The 20669-nt window shown below is 35.5% G+C and overlaps 1 protein-coding gene across 1 annotated transcript in view; it reads right to left on the reverse strand.

Annotated features, from left to right (window-relative positions):
• Acsl (Acyl-CoA synthetase long-chain) overlaps positions 1-9534 on the reverse strand; it is a 55477-nt gene extending 45943 nt beyond the window's left edge. The window contains exons 1-4 of the mRNA XM_089087840.1: positions 9371-9534; positions 7597-7812; positions 3692-3869; positions 1339-1469 (exon numbers count right to left, since the gene is read on the reverse strand). Of these exons, the coding sequence (XP_088943966.1) occupies positions 1339-1469; positions 3692-3869; positions 7597-7812; positions 9371-9499 (654 nt within the window). The 5' untranslated portion in view covers positions 9500-9534. The remainder of the gene's footprint in view (positions 1-1338; positions 1470-3691; positions 3870-7596; positions 7813-9370) is intronic.
• Between the last annotated feature and the right edge of the window lie 11135 nt (positions 9535-20669).

Consider the following 20669-nt stretch of genomic DNA (forward strand, 5'->3'; position numbering starts at 1 on the left):
CAGCACAAAATTTGAATTCTTCTTCATCAAAATCTTTCCCCCAACACTCCCTGAAAGTTTTGAATTGATATCCCAAATCATTTTAGATACGCCATTTCGATAACCTGGTAACGCAGTGTTTTTTTTTTTTTTTTTTTTTAACTTGCTACTTAACTATCCATAGATTGTAAATCCCATAGGAGCTTATAATGTAAAAACGTTTTGTGAATCAGACACACAAACTGTTTATCCCCTTCCCTCACCATAGCATAAGATTTGAAGTTTGCTTGCCCAAACCTATACCAAACAGTTTCGACCTCATCCTCATCCTTACCTTAAAAGTTTCCACCTCATCACCACCCACTGCAAATATGCTATTTCGATACACGTAGCTGGATACACGTAGTGTCATTTGACCTACCTTCCCCAAGTCAGAATTTTGTGGTTCACTTGACCCCCCCCCCAAAGAAACTGTCTGAAAATACCAACTTGATCCCCCTTTTTCTCAAGACGTTACAGAAAAAAGTTCTCAAATTGTTATTTTTCAAATGCTACTACATCGCGTATAAAAATTCAAATTTCTTCCGGTAACTTTTTAGCTACATATGGAAAACACAGAGCAAGAAAATGGCGAGTACAGCCTAGCACAAACAAATCTGGCCCATACTTGTTCAACAGCACACCATGATCTTTTCGTCGTCTAGTATTAAAACTCGGATTGGCTTTGCCAATGCCCATGAAAAAAAAACACATGCGTCCCCCTAATGTAGTGCGAGTAAGTGGCGAAAGCACAAAAAGATTTCGAAAAAAATTAATTAAGATTCTTTTTACTTAGCTATAAGCCTCTAGGCCTTCGGCTAAGCTATGTCTGAAGGCTCATAAACTATCAATTTTCGGCTTAAAAGTAAATGTATCTCTTTCTCTAGGGCAATGGCATGTCTATCAATACCCCTGAATTTATTTCTGCCCTGATTGAGGTTTTTTTGTTTTTTTTTACCAAATAATTACCTGTAACATACTATATAATTAATTGTAATTGTACATTAATAGTATAATAGTTCATATATATATATATAATTAATATATATTTATTAATTAATTTTTATTAATTTAATTCAAAAAATTTACTTACGCTTAAAAAAAAAAATATTTCTTGGGGATTGGATTTTCACTTTGGTTTTAAGTTGTCACAGTAAAAAGTATGTTTTAAACATACACTCTGATTGGTCAATCATAAGCTTTACGCTTGATAGTCGAATAATATTCAGCCTGACAAAATACGAACAAGAGTCATAACATCATGGCCCGGATATTAGATTTCAGTACGATTCTCTTTATTAAAATAGAAGAGAAATTTACCTTTGGTGTCATACGAAGAATTTGATGGAATTTTGGTAGAAGCTCATGAGATGTAATTATTGTCTCTGTGTCAGTTTCGTTAATGCCATGGATAATAGCCTCTTCTCCAAGATTAGCGTAAAGAGTGACACCTAAAAGAAAGATAGCAACTTGAAGAATAAAAAAAAAAAAGTAGTTAATTTCTAGATAATGAGGTTTTTCTATCTTGGAAAGTAGTTGAGTTAGACGATTGAGAATACCACGAGCCAATTCAGAGCCTAAAATGTTACCAGAAGGGTTTTTCAAACTACTTATTCCTTATTTCCAAAGGTTAGAAAATTCCTTAGAATACAAGTTAATCCATGCTATACCCCCAGGATATGTTCTTGCTTGAGTCTACTTCTCTGAGATCCTAGGTTCTGAAAAAACAAATTCAAAGATCTGAGTTTGTCATACGACCCATACCCATTGTGGAGATTTCATTTTCTTCTTTTTTTTTATTTCAGACAAGTTTTTCCAAGTTCTTTTAAAACTTATGGTCCCCGAGTTAGCAAAGGTATAAGGCATTCCTTGAGTCTTATTTCTAAATAAGATACTTAAATAAACCATTTCTAAAAGTTACACTTTTGCCACACTAAGTTTGCTCAAATTAAAAAAGAACCAGCGCCATTTGGGGGGACAAAAAAACAGAACAAAGATCCCAAGAAACAACTTAATAGCATTCTGCTTATATTAATCTAAAACGAGATAATGATAGTGTACAGATCTAAAAAGAGTGAATAAAATAAATCAAAGTAGGTACGATATGGTGCCAAACCCCACATCCTTTTTACGTTTAACACCTTTGATGAAAACAGATACACTTTTAGTTCCTTATCCTATGAAGCAATGCTGTTTCTGGAGAAGTTTAGTTTTGCAGTCCATATGGACCCACACGAGCATCCATATGCCACCAAGGTGCCACCTGCCATTCATATGCACCACCTGTTCTTCAAATAGTTACCAAGATCAGTGACTAGTAAATATACTAATTGTTGGCTTCATGCCAAAAAAGGCTGATTATAAGATCCATAGCAAAGAATATGGGTAACTTGCAAGACTGGAAACTGGAAGTGGAAACGTCAAATGGTTTAGAGTATAAACCCGTACTGAAAGATTCATTCGCCTAACTTCTTCCAAATTTATCTCACTAACCTTGTAAACTTCTTTCCGAGGTAGCAGAAAGCTCGTCATCTAGGTATTTACAAACCACTTCTTCAAAAATAAAATATACACAAAATAAAATATAGTGAGGGTTTTAAGAACTATTCTTACAATTTTACCAATGTTCTTACAAAATAAATTTTTCTAAGCATAAAAAATTTGCGATACGAGCTACGCAAATGTTAATAATTAAAGAAAAGATTGTCCTGAACAACTACGCTTTCATGAAAACATAGAAGCAACGCAACAAAAAAAGAATAGAAGCAGACAAGTCCTCAAGTACCCTGCAGACATATGAGAAAAATTACAATGCTCTCTAAGTCTTTAAAGTGCTAGCTTTTCAATATTCTATAGATTTAGAGAAATATCACAAATCCGTTTCTTTGAGCCAATATTGCAGATATATGTGGCATGAACTGCGGAAGAAAATTTTTGCTCGTTTGAAGCTTCACCTCTGCTCTTTACTTGCATTAGAAAAACGTTGTTTTTCTTTTATTACTTGTTGTTCATTTTTAGGTTTTAAAATGTGCACAATAAACCATACACGGATAAAAAAATGGATTTTTTTTAATCAAAGAGTCAAATGGGTATATTATCCTGGGTACCTTCGAGAAGTTGATGATAAAATATACGATTGTCGATGACCTACTGTTCTATATGACATATATAGAAATTTTAGGAAACTGAATGACATTAAACAAAGTCTAGAATGGTTTGCTCTTGGCTAGGTTCCTAATGGGGCTGAGAAGGATAACTCTAAAAAGACAGGATTGTAAACCCCTGGTTATTGGTTTTTGACCATGTTCATCCTTTTGAACCTTTTGAAATAAACTTGAGGAATTAAATTGAACGAGTTCAAGGTTTAAAATTTAAATTCGGTCTTCCCAGCCAAAATAAACCGGTACTAACGAAGAGAAAAGTAAATAGATAAAAAAAATCAAAAGAATTGACTTGGTTAAAATTCACTTCATGATTAGAAAAGGAATAGCTTGGCAACTTCATGCTAAAAGAATGGGGGATAAGGAAAATTGAAAAAAGAACAAAATACAAGATTTTAATAATGTTTATTCAACTTTTAGGTCGCACTGCGTTAAATTGTAAATTTAACACATAGTACACGAATGCAAAAAAAAAAAAAAAAAAAAAAAAACACGAAAAGGCAAAAACTCACAGGTCATCCCACGTCTAAGACAGCCAAATGTGGCAACCAGCCATTCGACTCTTGTTTCTGAGAATATGACAACTCTTTCCCTATCTGTAACACCAAGTTCTGCCAATCCACGCCCAAAGTTGTCCACGTCTACATCCATGTCAATAAATGTCCGCCATCTGTAATCGCCAAGAACAAACTGAAATCATATAAAATTAAACAGATAATGATGGAAAAGAGAAAAGAACACCACAATATGTCACGGAGTAATAGCATCAGGTTATTAGCACAACAATTTCTGAAATTTTACGAAAACAAGTCAGGGAAAATGTTGCGATCTAGATAACAATCATAATAAAAAAAAACATCACATCCTACTGCTACAACTACTACTAACAACTCACTGCAGCATCAAGCCCCCTGAGGCTAACACAACTGCGCAAGCTCCTCTATTCCAATTTATTCAAAGCTTCGCTCTTTACCCCCTCTCATGAAGTTTCAATTTCCCTTAAATCTTTCTTTGTTAACTCCTCCCATTCAATTCGAGGACGACCTACTTTACTTTTGGCCCCAGATAGATGACATAGAAAAAACAATCTTTTTTTAAGGCGAAAGCTATTTTAAGGCGATACTTTATTATATTCTTGATTCATTCCTTACAGTGTTCTTGGTTTGTTTTTTACTATATTCTTGGTTTTTTCTTTGCCATATCCTGGTATGTTTTTTATTATAATCTTGATTTGTTCTTTGCACTATTCTTGGCTTGTTCTCTACTAAATTCTTGGTTTGTTCTTTACTATATTCTTGGTTTGTTCTTAACTATATTCTTTTTTTCTTTACTTTATTCTTGTATTGTTTCTCTTTACTACGCACTTGGTTTGTTCTTTACTATATTTTTGGTACTATTGGCTAGAGTACGTTCTCTACAACAAAATCACCATAAATTTGTTTCCGCAATAAACTTTTACTTTTAACATTAACCAAAATAATAGTTATCATTTCTGAATCAGGGTCAGATGGCGATTTATTTTTTATTTGACAGTTTTTTTCAAGACATGTTTGTCAACCTTTGGTTAGAAAAGTTGAAGAAAGAAATCCGTGAAGAAAGTGGGACAGGACCACATTTTTTTTTGTACAGCTTGTTATTTGACATGCGGTCATCCAAACGGACACCCAAAAATTAATAATCAATTCCTCTTTAAACACTTAGCAATGTTTCCTCTACCTTTCAGAGGACCCATGTTTAGAAACCAAACTTGACTGCTGTCATTACCGTGGCTTCCATTATTCTTATCTGGGTTCACAGACTTATCGTCACATTCAACATATCGGAAAACCCAGAAAGGGAGGTTCAAACACCTATCAAATAATACAATGCTCCTCATTTGTCCCGAGATGTATGGTTAAGAATTTGTCTTTATTTATTGTCTTTTCAAGAGACTTGTGTCAATTTCCCAACATTTTATTTGTTTCTAATAATTTAACGGTACATTACATCAGTGGCGGATCTAGGATTTTTCTTAGTGGGGGGGGGGGGGCGCATAATAGGTTGCTCCGATAAACTTGCGAACAAAAAGATATCAGAAATTTAAAGGGAATTCGACAGTTATAAGTCGTAAGTAGGTAGTGGAAATAGTCGTAAATTTAATCTAAATCTGGCGAGGATTAAAGTTCTAATAAATCTGTTGAAGTGAATCCGCCACTGCATTATATATGTACATTTAAGGTTTAACTGACTGCAAAGCCATTATAATCTTTTAAAATACCTAACTCAGATTCATGACCAAATTTTTGCACCTGCAACACTTCTGTTGGCGAAGCCGAAAAATGGTTTCTGCAACATCTTTTGTTGCCTATGCAACGTATATCTAGTTTGTTTTTTTAACTTACAATTCAATTATAAGCTCTGTGCGTAAGGGCAAATTATATACGAATACACTAGGAAATTTTAAACAATAGACAAACAATGCTTTGATCCGAACACGTTTCAACAGGTGAAGTTGATCACTAAAACAAAGAACTAAACTGAAAATTACAGCTACACAAAATTACTAATAGAATCTCAACATACACGAAAGAAGATTATGTTTATGGGAGACACGAAAAGAAAATCTCTAGAAGCAAGAGTTGTTCATGAAGAGGAAATCCTTTTAGTAGTTTCCTTTTTTCGTTTTTCTATTAAGTAGTTCCCAAAATTTCCATACAAAATTTTGAAAGAGATATACAAGCGTTGCTTTTAAGGTTAGGTTTGAAATCCAAAAATTGTAGCTTCATGTGAATATTTTCAAAATTCCCATTCAGGGTAGGGGGTCGTCAGTCCAATCTTGTAAGTAAATTATCGCTTGTTTGATCCTTTGTTTGTAAACGTGATACAATTTGGTTTATATTAATAAATTACAATGCTAATTCAGATTATGAATAGCCAGGTGCTAAAAATACTGAATAAGAAATAAGTATATTTAAATTTGTGCACTAACTTATTTTTCATTGAGGAATAATGCGTTAAAGGTAATGATTCAGTGAGAAAAAAAAAACTATTCTCCTAAATAAGCAGTTTTAAGAGAGATGCACTTGAACGAGGTTCAGACCTTACCCACCCATCCTAATACCTAGGACAAACAATATATCCTATCTAAACTGCACACACGTACAATGAAGGATCATTGCATGCTTCAAACACAAAGAAGGATCCGTGGACATGCACGGATTTAGTTAATAAGCATAAACCAAAAAAAGCAGCTCAAATAAAAAAAAGTCATTCAAAAGTGATCAATATCAATTAGGGTTCATCACAGAACTACACACTAGCCTTTATGGGTTTCGGTGCTTTTAATTCCTGATCCGGGCCTAGCAGCACACCTACCATAAGATCGTAAATATGGTATCCATACGATAGGCGAACCTTGTGGAATATGTGCATATTAATACAATATCAAGAATTTCTAAAAACATACATACAAAATTACATTACATGTTGCTGGAAACCAGTAGATAGACAAAAAAGTAGAAGAAACCCCATGTTTAAGAAACCAAGGTGACACAGAAAATAAATAATTCTATTGGATATCAGGAAACCGTTGCAAAATTCAAAAGTATCTCAAACCAGCATGGGTATAGCATATAAATGATTTCTAGATAAAAAGGGCCAAAATTAAGAAACAAAGAGAGAGTATGAAAAGAATGTATTTTAATATTATTTGATAGTTTTTTGCATATATACTTAAAAGTTAATCATTGAAAAGTGAAATTATTTATTTTATTCACAAAACACTTTTCGAGATCAGTTAGTGTTTTAAAATTTGAGATCTATTTTTAAAATCTGCATAATTACTGCATATTGTCGCATCCCTAAACGATTGTGATTAAAATGCTGAATAGGTGATATTTGAGTATATATTACTTTCTGGAAATTGAAAATTTATTAATTACTAATTAAAATCATTCACTGTATTATATATTTTAAAAATTAATCTTTTTATTATCAGATGTGGTAATATTTGAATCTAAAACTTGATTTTCTTGATCTGTAACTGTACCACATTTTAGTTTAGATTCAATTTTTAGTATTTCACGAACAGTAAGTAATATCAATGTAAATGACCTTCATATAAATAAATATAAAAAACTTGTATTACCAGACTCCAAACGCTGTGCGTTACAATTACATAAAAAAAGCCGAAACACATATAAATTTTATTTCGACAGCAAGCAAAAAACCTGATAACACAAAGAAGGCATGAAAAACGAAATAATTTCAGGGGCAATTCCCCAAAAAATACAAAAATAAAAAACAAAAAATATAGATTCCCCTGGATTTTATATAGATTCCCCATATTTATAATAGATACTGTTCTAATTGTCTTTCCTGAAGAAAAAACGAGTTGGGATCACACTAAATAACGTTATAAAGTCATTGAATGGAATACTTTTTTAAAGATCCTTCCATTTTGTTGAACTTCATCTTCCTCCGCGATAAGGTCTCTGCTTCCAATCGCGGAACGTCGCCCATGCTGCGCCACGGCAAATTTAAAAGCTTTATCCAGTGTGTCTATCTTGTTTTTCGTAAACTGTAGGAAGATTTCACATACTTCTGCTGGATTTCTGAATGTAATAGAGTTATCACTTTCTTCAACCCTGATTGCCTGAAACACAAACATTTATGAAGTTTACACACCGGTGGCCGTGAAAAAAGTGGAACCTCACTGACGAGAACAGTCAATGGCTTTACATAGAAGATGATTTGTAACTTAGCACCACCTCCCACATATAGAGTCCATATAAATGGTTACTTTTTTACTAAGCAACTAAGCACAAATCATCCTTGAGCCTTATCCAACAAAGGAAAAATACTGAACCCCTTTGAAAAATAAACGCGACAGCCTGAATGCAACTATATCTAGAAATATTTTATCTATATATATAGAACATTTTCTTTTCTAGACTTTCTCTTCTTTGCAGAAAAAAAAATATAATAAAAAATATAAAAAAATCGACTATTGGACTTGATATACAGCATGTCTGTAATATTTGCACAATTTTTTATAATTTGAGAGCCTAATGCAGAGGTATTAGCCACTCAGCTCTGTTGAGAATGTACGAGCCTGTAGGACAGCTCGACAGTATACAATTAGTGGTAATTCATATAGACAACAATTTGATCTCTTCACTAGACTTAATTAAGAAAATAGTTAAATCTTAAACCGTTGTTTGAAAAAAAAGTTGATACAAGTAAATTCTATTTAAAACATGTTTCTCTGCATCAACAGATTTTTTCTCAAATCCAAAAAATAAAAAGAATAGAAAACTTTCTTGACTAGTGTTTATTGCTTAACTTCCAGCAAAAGACATAAACATTTGGAATATCAAAACGAATAACTATACAATTATAAGGCATTACTATAAATTTCTAAAAATATAACTATAGGGCACTAGTTCGTTGGTTAAATTGCTTTGAGTTACTTTTCATTTCTTTTTGTACACGTCCAGAATTGATGGCATCTTAAATCTTCGTACTAAATCAGTTGTTTCCACGAATTTAGAGCAATACTTTTGTTTGTTTTAAGTTGGAATCGAATTTGGTCTCTTATTCCCGAACTTGGCCAAATTAAACCAAAATGGATAAATGTATCAAAAATTTATATCAAATTTGACACTATAAATGTATTATAATATTTCATAATATCCTGGTAATTTGTCTTACAAATACCATATCATATAACTTTGTCATATTTATAATAATTCAGATTATATTAACAGCAATCTTATTATAAAGTGAAAGATACAAATATCAATAGAACCTAGTTAAATCCAGTTCGGAACATTTTCATTTCACATTGTAGATTCCAAACACCTAACTTTGCATAAGAAATTACATTTAGGATTTTCAAGTGACCTGTCATTTGATGTTCTGTCAAGATATTAGTATATTTATAATCAACACATGCAACTAATAGTTAACAGATCACAAACGTTTGCCTGAATCAAATATTATTTTTTTTAATCTACAAGATCATCCAGACAAAAAAAAAAATAAAAAAAATAAAACGGACGCTACACACTAATATAGATCCCCGAAGAGAAGACTTGAAATGATCTGCATAAAAAAAATAAAATCTAAAGTTTTCCACACTAGGGGTACTTAGTGGAGGTTAATAAGTTACGTAAGGTTACCTAAGGCTAAAAAAAATAATCTACAATTACCGATTGTTTTGTAGCATTCTTCAGCACTTTGTCTGGACGCTGAATCAACCAGTAAATTGGGTAGCTGATGACATCGTAAATGAACACTAAACCTTGTAGAACCTTTATACTGACAGATATCCAGTCCATTTGAGAACAGATAACTGTATTCTAAGCCAATGACAATTCTAGAAAGAAACAAAACATTGGGTATTTGATGACATCGTAAATGAGCACTAAACCTTGTAGAACCTTTATACTGACAAAAATCCAGTCCATTTGAGAACAGATAACTGTATTCTAAGCCAATGACAATTCTAGAAAGAAGCAAAACATCTTAAAGCCTAAACCAAATTAGAAGACAAAATATGAATTTTAAAATTTCTGGCTCAGATTTCCAACCGTGCTCAGGGAACGACAACTGTACAAAGGAGCAGAGGTTTTACATGTCAAGCAAAAATAGTTGAAAAAAACGTAAAACTAAAATACAATCTCAAAAGACCACAAAAAGAAAAGTTAAAAGGATAGCCTCCCCCATCTTAAGTAGAATTCTAATATTAATCTATACAGAATATCTATATCTATACTTAATTAGAATTCTGATTTTAATCTATATACAAATACTAAACTATTAATCTATACTTTTACAACCATGAGTATATAATGTGATGTCATTCATACGAATAACATATGCATTTTTTTCCTCCAAAATTAAGGCTCTAATGTCAATTTTAATACTGACAGAATATTGACATAAACGCAGTCAATTTGAGAACAAATAAATATATTTTAAGCTTAAGACAATTCTAAAGAGAAACAAAACATCTTAAAGCTTAAACCAAGCTGGTAGACAAAATATGACATTTAACAATGTTTGGGTCAAATTTCCAACTGTGCTCAGAGAATGGAATCTTAAAGGGAGCAGAGGTCATGTCAAGCAAAAACAGTTGAGAAAAAACTAAAATGTCATTCTCAAAAAGTCCATTTGAGTACAGATACATTTTTTTTTATTATAAAAATAAGGAGAATTCTAGAGAAAAATAAAAATGTTAATAGGTCAAACATAAAATTGATGACATAACAGAGGATTTCTTACGAGAAAATGACTATCATAAGCCCAGACGGGCCAAATTTGCTATCAACTGATGAAATTTAATATATTAACTACATATGGGGGAAATTCTTCTATACCTTCCTTTGGATTAATTTAAAAAAAACAAGTTTTTCTGAAAGAAGTAAAGAGGGAATTTGAAACTTAAAACGAACAAAAATTATAACTTCACAGCCTATCTAACATATATCAATGAAACTAATGAAAATAAATCAACTGGTGTTATTTCCCTATGTTTGTAACATTACAGAAAACTAGCGCTTTACTGAAAACACAAAAGCCGAGTACAAAAAACAAAAATATTGATTTAGGAGTCAAAAGTAAATACGTAGTCTCACAACAGCAAAGTAATCTATGACGCTTTTCATAGTCCTAAAGGAGCTGTGATATCAGTAACTTTCAGTATACAATTAAAATTATCTAAAAAACTTAGGCAGAAAATTAATTAGTTTAAAGTCATTACACAACATATAAAATAATGGATTAATTTATCAGGTAACGTCTCGTTCTCACCTAGTATTACTCGAAATGAAGAACATATCAACCGTATTATGAACTCTGGAAATCCAGTTATTTCTCTCTATGAAGCGGAGATTTTAAATTGTAATACGAATTCTAAAGCAAGTATGTAGTGACACTTCGAACTGTTGTGACACTTGTCTACCATGAAATATCGTTTTCAGATCCAAAACGACAGTCAATCATTGAACTGAGCTCATTGTGCAGAAGTGATGCCAGATTAAACAAAAAAAAAAATAAATAAAGCACCAATCTAAAAATGCTTTACTTTTATACTGTCAAAAGTGTCCTTATAAGGTTTACTTTTACCGTAACAAAACTCCTTTATTGTGTTGTGCTTTCAGTAAAGTGCAATTATGAGAATTCTCGAAGGGGGGAACATTGACAAAGAAAGTGAATCTATTCAGAGATTATAGAGGGCAATGTTGGCAAAATGCAAATAAATTTCATTCTCCTTTTCTTGAGAAAGAAAACCTTGGCATGCAAAAAACTTAAGCAAATTATGAAGAAAACTAGAAACAGGCGAATTGCACAGCTTATGAATTTGCGAGAAACAAGCACTATTAGTAATTTGGTAATTTAAGGTTATTTGGACAATGGTAACTTGGGAATTCAAAATCTTGAATTACCTTTAAAAACGTTGGCATGCAAAAACTATTAGCTAACCATGATGAAAACTTTAAAAGGCGAATTGCCTAGCTGATAAATTTGCTAGAACTAAAGACAATCAGTAATTTGGGTAATTTAAGGTAAAAATTTAAGGTAACTTGGGAAACGTTGGCGATATGCAAAGAAATTTTATTCTGCTTTTCTTGAGAAAGGAAATCTTGGCATGCAAAAATTTTAGCAAACTATGATGAAAACTTTTAAAAGGCGATTCGTCTAGCTTATAAATTTGCAAGAACTGAACACTATCAGTAAAATCTTATCCAAATATTGAAAACATAGAAGAATATTTTTTGTTTATTTATTGATAACAAGACCTAAACTGCTTTCTTGACGATAAAAAAGGACAATCTTGCGCTTATAATTTTCTAGAGCAGTCAATATAGTCCAGGAAGAGTATGAAAAAAAGGGCCTAACTGTAAAAAAATTGCGAGAGAAAAGATTCTTTGAATACCCGACTCAAAAAAATGTCCTGATTCTAAATATGTAAAGTTTGCTCATCTATCTGTTTCAGAAATATGTTTCTTTGAGGTTGAGGTTCATTTTGTGGGGGTGTATCCCGTGTTTCATATATAGGCGTACAACAACAAAATTGATGTTTAGAATAGTGTAACAGGTCACGGTGCTTACGAAAATCATCTTTATTTGAACGTAAAATTAAAAATTAGTTTTTTTTTTAGGTTGAGGTTGATTTTAAGAAGGTGAAATTCGTGCTTTCAAGTAAAGACGTACTACAACAAAATTTATGCCTAGAATAAGGTATTAGATCACGGTGATTATGAAAATCACCATTAGCCTATATGAACGTAAAATTAGAAATTAGGTTTTTTGAGGTTGAGATTGATTTTAAGGAGGTGAATTTGTTTTTACACATAAAGGTGCACAGCAACAAATTAATGTCTATAATAGGGTACTAAATCCAGGTGATTAAGAAAATTACCTTTATTTGAACGTAAAATTAAAACTTCCCATTAAATATTCCATTAGTGATAAACAACGCTTAATCTGAAAGAAACCGGTCTGAAAATGCAGTATGAGACTTACCATCTACTTCTGTTTCCATAAAGAGGCGTAAAAAAAAAAAAATGATGTCTAGAATTGGGTTCTAGACCGTGGTGATTATGAAAATCACTTTTATTTCAACGCAAATCTAAAATTCATGTTTTTTTAGGCTGAGATTGATTGTGTGGATGTACAATTCGTGTTTTCATATAAAGGCGTAAAACAGCAAAATTAATGTCTAAAAAAGGGTAGCCTACTAGATCATCGTGATTATGAAAATCACCTTTATTTGAATGTAAAATAAGAACTATCATCTAAATATTTCATCAGTTCATAACCCTTTCGTGACTGACGGGACCTCCAATCCCAGTATGTCAAAGACCTTTGGGTAAAAAAATCCTAAATTGATCCCTACAATGATAAAAACCTGTTCCATCATGTTTCGCCTTATCTTACCAGTCGATTAATGGGTAGCAGGTCAAAGTTGCGTTCAGTCAGTGAGAGTTGTCTAGCTGACAGTGAAGTTCTGCTGTTTCTTTTCTATCACAAGTAAGAAGCTGGGTTTTTTATTTGTGATAGCAGGGTACAGCGTAGTAATGTAAGAGGAAAAACTGCAAGAGTTTTTGCTGTTATGTAATAAAACATTTTAGTATAGAAAAATATATGATAAAGCCCTTTCGACGCCCGCTGTGATAGATTCTATTTGAGGGACATTACAGTCGCAGTGGGCAAGCCTCTTGCGCGGTGGTGACTTTTAATTCCCGTTTGTTGAAGATGGTAAAACGTCCTTTTGAAAATGCTTGATCATAATCAATTTCTAAAGCCGCAGTAATCTTGGAATGGCTGTTCTGGTTTATTTTCGTTTCCTATGGCTTAGGGCGTTTTAGTTTGGCTGACCTTGCTGATCACACACGCCCTCCCCCTCTCTCTCTCTCTCGATCTTAGAAACATTAAACCAGATCAAATTTAGCTTTATCTTTTTAAGTTGAGCGATGGATGTATGGCAAGCTACTCTTAAGCTTTAAATTTTTGAAATGAATTGTATCATTTGCAAAGAAGAAATAGTGGAAGAGTGGGGAAATGTCGTTTTGGGAAAGAAAGGTACAGACTCGGTGAATATAGCTAGTCGATCAAGGAAGCGGGAAGATATCACGGTTGTTATTGGGGATCCTGTCCATAAGTCATGCAGGTCTAGCTTCACAAACAAGAAATCCATTGAGCAGCACTTGTCATCGTTAACGCAGGTGAAACAAAGTCAGAGGCGAGTATCTTCCCGTTTATCTGGAAACTTCAACTTCAAATTCGATTGTGTCTTTTGCTCTACGCCAGTTATCTTTGACAGAACGAAGAAGAAGGAAGACAGTTTCAAGGTTAGAACGAGAGACTTTGAAAACACACTAAGAGTGATTTGTGGAAAGAGAAATTATGACTGGTCAGGAGCAGTGATGACTAGAATACTTGCTGCCACTGCGGATCTACACGCTGCTGATGTAGTGTACCACAAGTCCTGCCACTCAAACTTTCTAACGGAACGTAACATCCTCAACAAGTACAGCGGAATTCCTTCAGAGTCCGGAAAACAAAAATCTGGTCGACCACAGAACTTGAACCAGGACCAGGCGTTCGAGAAAGTCGTCGAGTTTTTCCACCCTAACGATGATGAACAACTAACACTAAATGATCTTGTTAGCATGATGAATGAGCTCATGGGCGATTCTGAGGATTCTGGACAAGGTAAACAATACATGAAAAAGAAGATGCAAGAGAGATTTGGTGAAAGCGTCGTATTTGCAGAAATAAACGGCAGACAGGACATCATTACTCTAAGAGCCACAGCTCATGCCATTCTCAGCGAGTATTACTTAAAGCCAAAAAATGTCGATATGGAACTGGAGATGGAAGCTATCGTCCGAGCTGCTGCAGCTATAAACAAAAGTGATGCCAAAGGTATTAAACAAAAATGGATGTGTATCCTAATTCTGAAAATCTTGGAGAGATAACAGACAAGCTCGAATACCTACCCTCATATTTGTTCCTTTTTGTCAACACTCTGTTCGTAGGAGACAAAACAGAGAGGAAGATTGTGGCAATAGGTCAGTGCATGCTACAGGCCTGTCGGCCAAAGGCAATCAGACCACCTCTTCAGATTGGATTAGCTGTCCAGTTGCAACATCAGTTTAACAGCCGCTTTCTAATTGACATGCTCAGTGCTATGGGTTTCAGCTCATCATATTACGAGACAAAGCTCTTCGAGCGTAACGCTGCGGTTTCTAACAGCACAAACATAGAAGGACTGGAAGGAACTTTTTGCATGCAGCACATAGCTGATAACGTCAACCACAACGTCCGAACCCTTGATGGTAACGACAGTTTTCACGGCATGGGCATAATTGTTTCTGTGCCTCCACTAATTTTGGTCTTCGACAGTACTAGAGAGGAGGAAGTTTGTTATGTCTAGGCACATAACTGAACCGAACCGAATTCCCATTAAGTATCTCAGACAGACACTACGACAGCCTAACCTTCTTTACGACCCGCTACCACGAGTTTCGATTATGGATCCCTCAAAATATTGCGACTTGCTCTGGAACAGACTTTTTCCTGTACCTTACCTAGCTGACAAGAAGCTATGAGCGAGCTGTATGCTGACACGCAGTCAGACTCATATACAGGGAAAGCCTCAATTCTCTTCATGCCCATGATAGATATGAGACCAAGTGATCCCATTTGTATATCCTCCACACTCAGCTTTGTTTGCCAACAGTGTTCCAGATACAATGTGACTCCAGTACTGACCTTTGATCAGCCACTTTACTGGAAAGCTCTTACAATTATTACCGCCGAGACTGATGCAAGTCCTATCAAAAAAATTGTCCTCCGGCTGGGTGGTTTCCACACACTCATGAGTTACCTTGGGGCTCTTGGGCAGATTATGGAAGGCTCTGGACTTCAAGAGACATTGAAAAGGATATATGTGCCAAATGCTGTTCAACACATTTCTGGGAAAGCTGATTCCAGAGCTATACAAGGACACATACTGATTGACTGGGCACTGAACACACTTCTCTTCACTGAGCTTTACGGCACTGAAGATGGTGCTGATTCAGCAGACATAGAAAAAATAATCAGTGCCTCCGATGAGCTTATGGAGTTCTTTACTGTTTATCTTGGTGCATTGGAAGGTCACACAGACATACAAAGTGTAGAGGAAAATCTGTCCCTGGCAGAAGTCACCAAGAAATTTTCTTCTCTTAAACAGTCACTTTCCGAAAGGTCGCGCACGGCATAACTTTGGATACAATATATGGAAATGATAGACATACTGAAGAAGTTTATCCAAGCAGAGCGTACAGGGAACTGGGATCTTCATCTTCAGGCAATTGAAGCTATGTTGCCGTATTTGGAAGCGTCCAACCAATTTCTATATGCGAAGTCTGCCAGATGTACCTGGAAGTACCTGCAGAATATGAAACAGCTGGAAACTACGAATCCCAACGTGTTTGACAATTTTCAGAACGGAAGATATGTTATCCGCAGATCGGAATGATTTTGGGTGGGTCTGTCGTCAGATTTGGTCATTGAGCAGGTCCTCGTGCACTCGTTGAAAACTAAAGGTAGTCTTACAAGGGGAAGCGGCATGAATGAATTGCAGAGGCTGACTTGGTTACTTTCAGCACCAACTTGTAGTGCAATTAATTTGTCGATGCAAAATTTTGTTAAGGTCCAATACGAGACAAGCGAACAGCACAAAGAATTACAGAGTCGAGGATTGAACGCGATAACCATGAAACTAGCAAGCTTGTTTGGTTTCTTGCTAAGATTACCCCTTTTGCAGAAGACCCAGCTAGATCCGTCGGATAAGAAATAATGAATATCATGACAGGGGAAAACTTCAACACGTACACATTGAAGAAAAAGTCGGTGGCCGTAACACTTGTTCATAAAGCTGCACCAATTATTAATGGACAGTCAGTTGCCGTTGATCCAGCACTGCTGTTTCAGCGGCTGGTGACAATTGCTGGAAATAGCGACGATAATTTGGAGTCATACTTTGAGTATGAATTGTGCTCGCCACCTCCGTCATTTTTTTGAAGCAAACGGACTTCCACGATTAGCCGATAAGCCTGCCCTTACCGACCCGATGTGGCATCTAGTTATAAAGCAGCGGCCAAAAACTGAAGACTTCATTAAAAGATTTCAGTGAGAAGCATAGTTCTCGATGGTGGGGCACTGCTTCAGCGAATCCCTTGGGACAATAACTCAACTTGTGATAGTATCTGCCAGAAGTACGTTGACAACGTTGCATGGAAATACGGGTTGCAAAGGACGTCGGTGGTTTTCGACGGATACAACCAAGCGCCTTCAATCAAAGACATCACCCATTTGAGACGAAAAGGGTCAAGACCGTACCCGCAGAACAATTTTAACATGAATATGGTCTGTTCTACAAAGAAAGAGGTGTTCCTAAGCAACTTCAAGAATAAGCAGGCAATCATAGCCATGACCAGTGAGTACCTGACTAAAGCTGGGTGTCAGGTATACCAGGCAGAAGGTGACGCTGATCTTGTAATTGTTTTAACTGCAGTTTGATCTGCTTGTTTAATGCCTACTGTCCTGGTTGGAGACGACACAGATCTGCTCATACTTCTGTGTTATCACGCACGGACAGGTAGCCAAGCGATCTACTTTTACTTTGAGCCTCGAGCTAGAATCTCAAAGAATAAAATGTGGGATATAAATACAAAAAAACTCAAACTTGGATCTCGTATATGTAGCACAATCCTGTATGTCCACGCCTTCCTTGGGTGCGATTCAACTTCTCGAATCTATGGCATTGGGAAGTCAGTGGGACTACAGCTTCTGATAAAAAAACAACAACAATGAATTGTACGAATCCGCTAAAGTTCTTATGGACCCACTATCCACGAAACACGAGATTTCAGCAGCTGGGGAGAAAGCAATGATGCTTTTATATAAGTGCCCAGGCTCCATTTCAACCCTCAATCAGTTGCGTCATCTCAAATTCATCGAGAAATTTACAGCTTCTGCTTCGTATGTTGAGTCTAAAGTTCTCCCTCCCACCAGTGATAATCGCAGCTTCCACTCATTTCGAGTTTATTTGCAAATTGGATCATGGAAAGCCCTGGGATGTAATATCGACCCTACCCTGTTCGGTTGGGTAGTTCAGAATGGACTATATTTCCCTATTTTTGGTGAACACCCAGCTGCCCCCAACTCTCTACTTGCAGTTTTTCACTATAACTGCAAAACCCACTGCTCAAATATTCGATGTACTTGCAAAAGGAATGGTATGAAATGCACCTGGGCCTGTGGAGCTTGCAAGGGAACAATTTGTGCTAACTCTTTTACAACTGAGTTTCTCGGAGCTGATGATCTGGAAGATAGCGAAGATATGTGAATATTTAACTGAAAAGGTCGAGAATGTTTTAATCGTTAGATAAAACATCGAACTGGGTCATAGTTGCCATTCTACATTTTAAGACCGGTTTCTTTCAGATTAAGTATGGTTTATCACTAATAGAATATTTAAGAGAAAGCTTTAATTTTATGTTCAAATACAGGTAGTTTTTGCAAGCACCGTAACTTAGTACCCTAATCTAGACATCAATTTTGTTGCTGTGCAACTTTATTTGTAAAAATGAATTCACCTTCTCAAAATCAACCTCAACTTCGAAATACCTAATTTTTAGTTTTACGTTCATATAGGATAAAGGTAATTTTCATAATCACCGTGATCTAATACCCTATTGTAGACATAAATTTTGTTGTAGTATGCCTTGATATGGAAGCACGAATTTCACCTTCTTAATATCAACCTCAACCTAAAAAAAACCTAAGCTTTAATTTCATGTTCAAATAAAGGTGATTTTCGTAAGCACCGTGACCTGTTACACTATTTTGGACATCAATTTTGTGGTTGTACGCCTGTATATAAAACACGAGATTCACCCCCACAACATCAACCTCAACTTAAAAAAAAACATATTTGTAAAACAGGTAGATGAGAAAAATTTGCATATTTGGAATCAGCACATTTTTTTTTTTGAGTCGGGTAGTCAAAGAATCTTTTCTCTTGCAATTTATTTACGGTCAAACCGTTCCCTTCCTGGACTAATACAGGGAATGAGCAGATCAATGCACATTCCGCAGCTTTTAGATGGAGCTAGATTTTCAGATGCAGGTCTTGACCCAGAAGTCTACCGGTAGCCCTAGTGAAACATCACATGTAGATATATTTCAAGAGGAAAATGGTCAATCTGGAGGAATCCAGCATACTCCCTGAAGCTCAAGCTCCGGCGTTACAATAGTAGCGTCCTCTCTGTACTAATGTACGACTGCGAATCTAGGCCGTTGACTAAGCAACTGGAAAAGCGAATCCAAGGTTTTGAGAACATCTGTCTTCAGCACATGCTTGGTATCCAGTGGACTGACAAGCTCACTAACGCCTCTATGCGTGAAAAGACAAAGCAGCCGCTCTTGGTCGATAGAATTATGGCTAACCGATGGCGATATTGGGGTCACATGGTGCCGATGGGTGAGGGCCGCCTACCCCATGATGCAAGGTGTTGGGTTCCTTCAGGCATTAGAAGACGTGGATGACAGAAGCCAACACTAGGCAAATGCTTTGAGAAGGATGTTGCGCTTTTGAGATCGTCACTCAAAGAACTTTGGTCAAAAGCAAAAAGAAACGTCGTCACGGAGAAGCACCGTTGTCACCTTATGCACCAGCCGGCGTGGGAAGACCCAAGTCTAAGCTAAGTAAGTAAGATAACATTTAATAATTCATTTTGAAGCTTCAAAATGTTCCTGTATTTTGAGCAACTACCTAGATAGAAATCAAGATGACAATTTATACTATGGTAGCATATTGCAAATTAAGATACATGCCGCGAAATTAGAAAGGATCAGTTTTCGAAGAAAAAGGAGAAGGGATGTACACAGTTTAAAAGAAGTAGATCGTTTTCCATAGACGTTCTTAGTAGAAATAGTGCAAGTTTTAAGCAATGTTTTAGTAGAAGCAATCCTGATCCGGTTTTTTTTTTGGCTGCTCATCACAGTGTTATGGTCTTTTTTTAGCTATCAAAACAGGTCCAAAGTACAAGCTACCATTAATGAAATCAACAAACCAGCTAGTATTTTCTTCAAATAAAAAATGCCAAAATCAAAGTTTTCAGCTGACCAGTTTGCATAGACGACTGTGAAACGGGTTTTCTTATTAACATTCGTAACATATACAAACTTTCTAATCACGAAAATAGGACATGACATATACCTCTATTTTCCTTAATGGAGAAAGGGAGGGAGAAAGAGAGAGAGAGGCAAAGAGAAGGGAGGGAGTTTCACATTGCATTGGACGCATTGGAGTTAAAATATGAGCATTTGTTTTCTATCCAGTATGGAACATGCCAATTACTATAGATGCATATGTTAATCTCATTCTATTGATGGAGGCAAAGTATGAAAACAAAGCTTGTGATTTGATCCTGACTCATTTTATCTCTTTAGTCAAGGATTGACAAGTATCCTCAAAGGAATTTATTTTGTCATTTGATTAAGTCCCCACTTTCTATTTGACGCCTGAGCTTTTCGTATTTCTCTATAGCCTATTGGCAAGGCATGTCCAACATGAACTGTTAGTTCTGGTGTAATCCGAACGAGTTTTCCTTCAACATAGAAATCAGACAATGTGAAACGAGTGAAATTAAATTTCACTCGCACATAGGGGGGGGGGGTCGAATGAATGGAATTTGAATGTAGCAAAATCAATAGCCGGAAACACTTTCCACTAGCAGACTAGCTTTTCTGCTAGTTGCAAATAATAGAAATATGATATAGATAGCTAAGCTGGTTTCGCTTTCCATCTCGCGGAAAAAGGCATTATATTTAACGAAATAAGAAATATGTAGAAGAAATAATTAGAGTCAACGCTATAGCGCTCTCCCTCCCCCCCACCCCCAGAAGTACTTGGCATGGAAGGGGTAGTCGTATAAACTTCGGAGG

This window comes from Artemia sp. Qi Xiang Cuo, chromosome 1, assembly GCF_049724085.1.
Source record: "Artemia sp. Qi Xiang Cuo chromosome 1, ASM4972408v1, whole genome shotgun sequence".
NCBI classification, from domain to species: Eukaryota; Metazoa; Arthropoda; class Branchiopoda; order Anostraca; family Artemiidae; genus Artemia; species Artemia sp. Qi Xiang Cuo.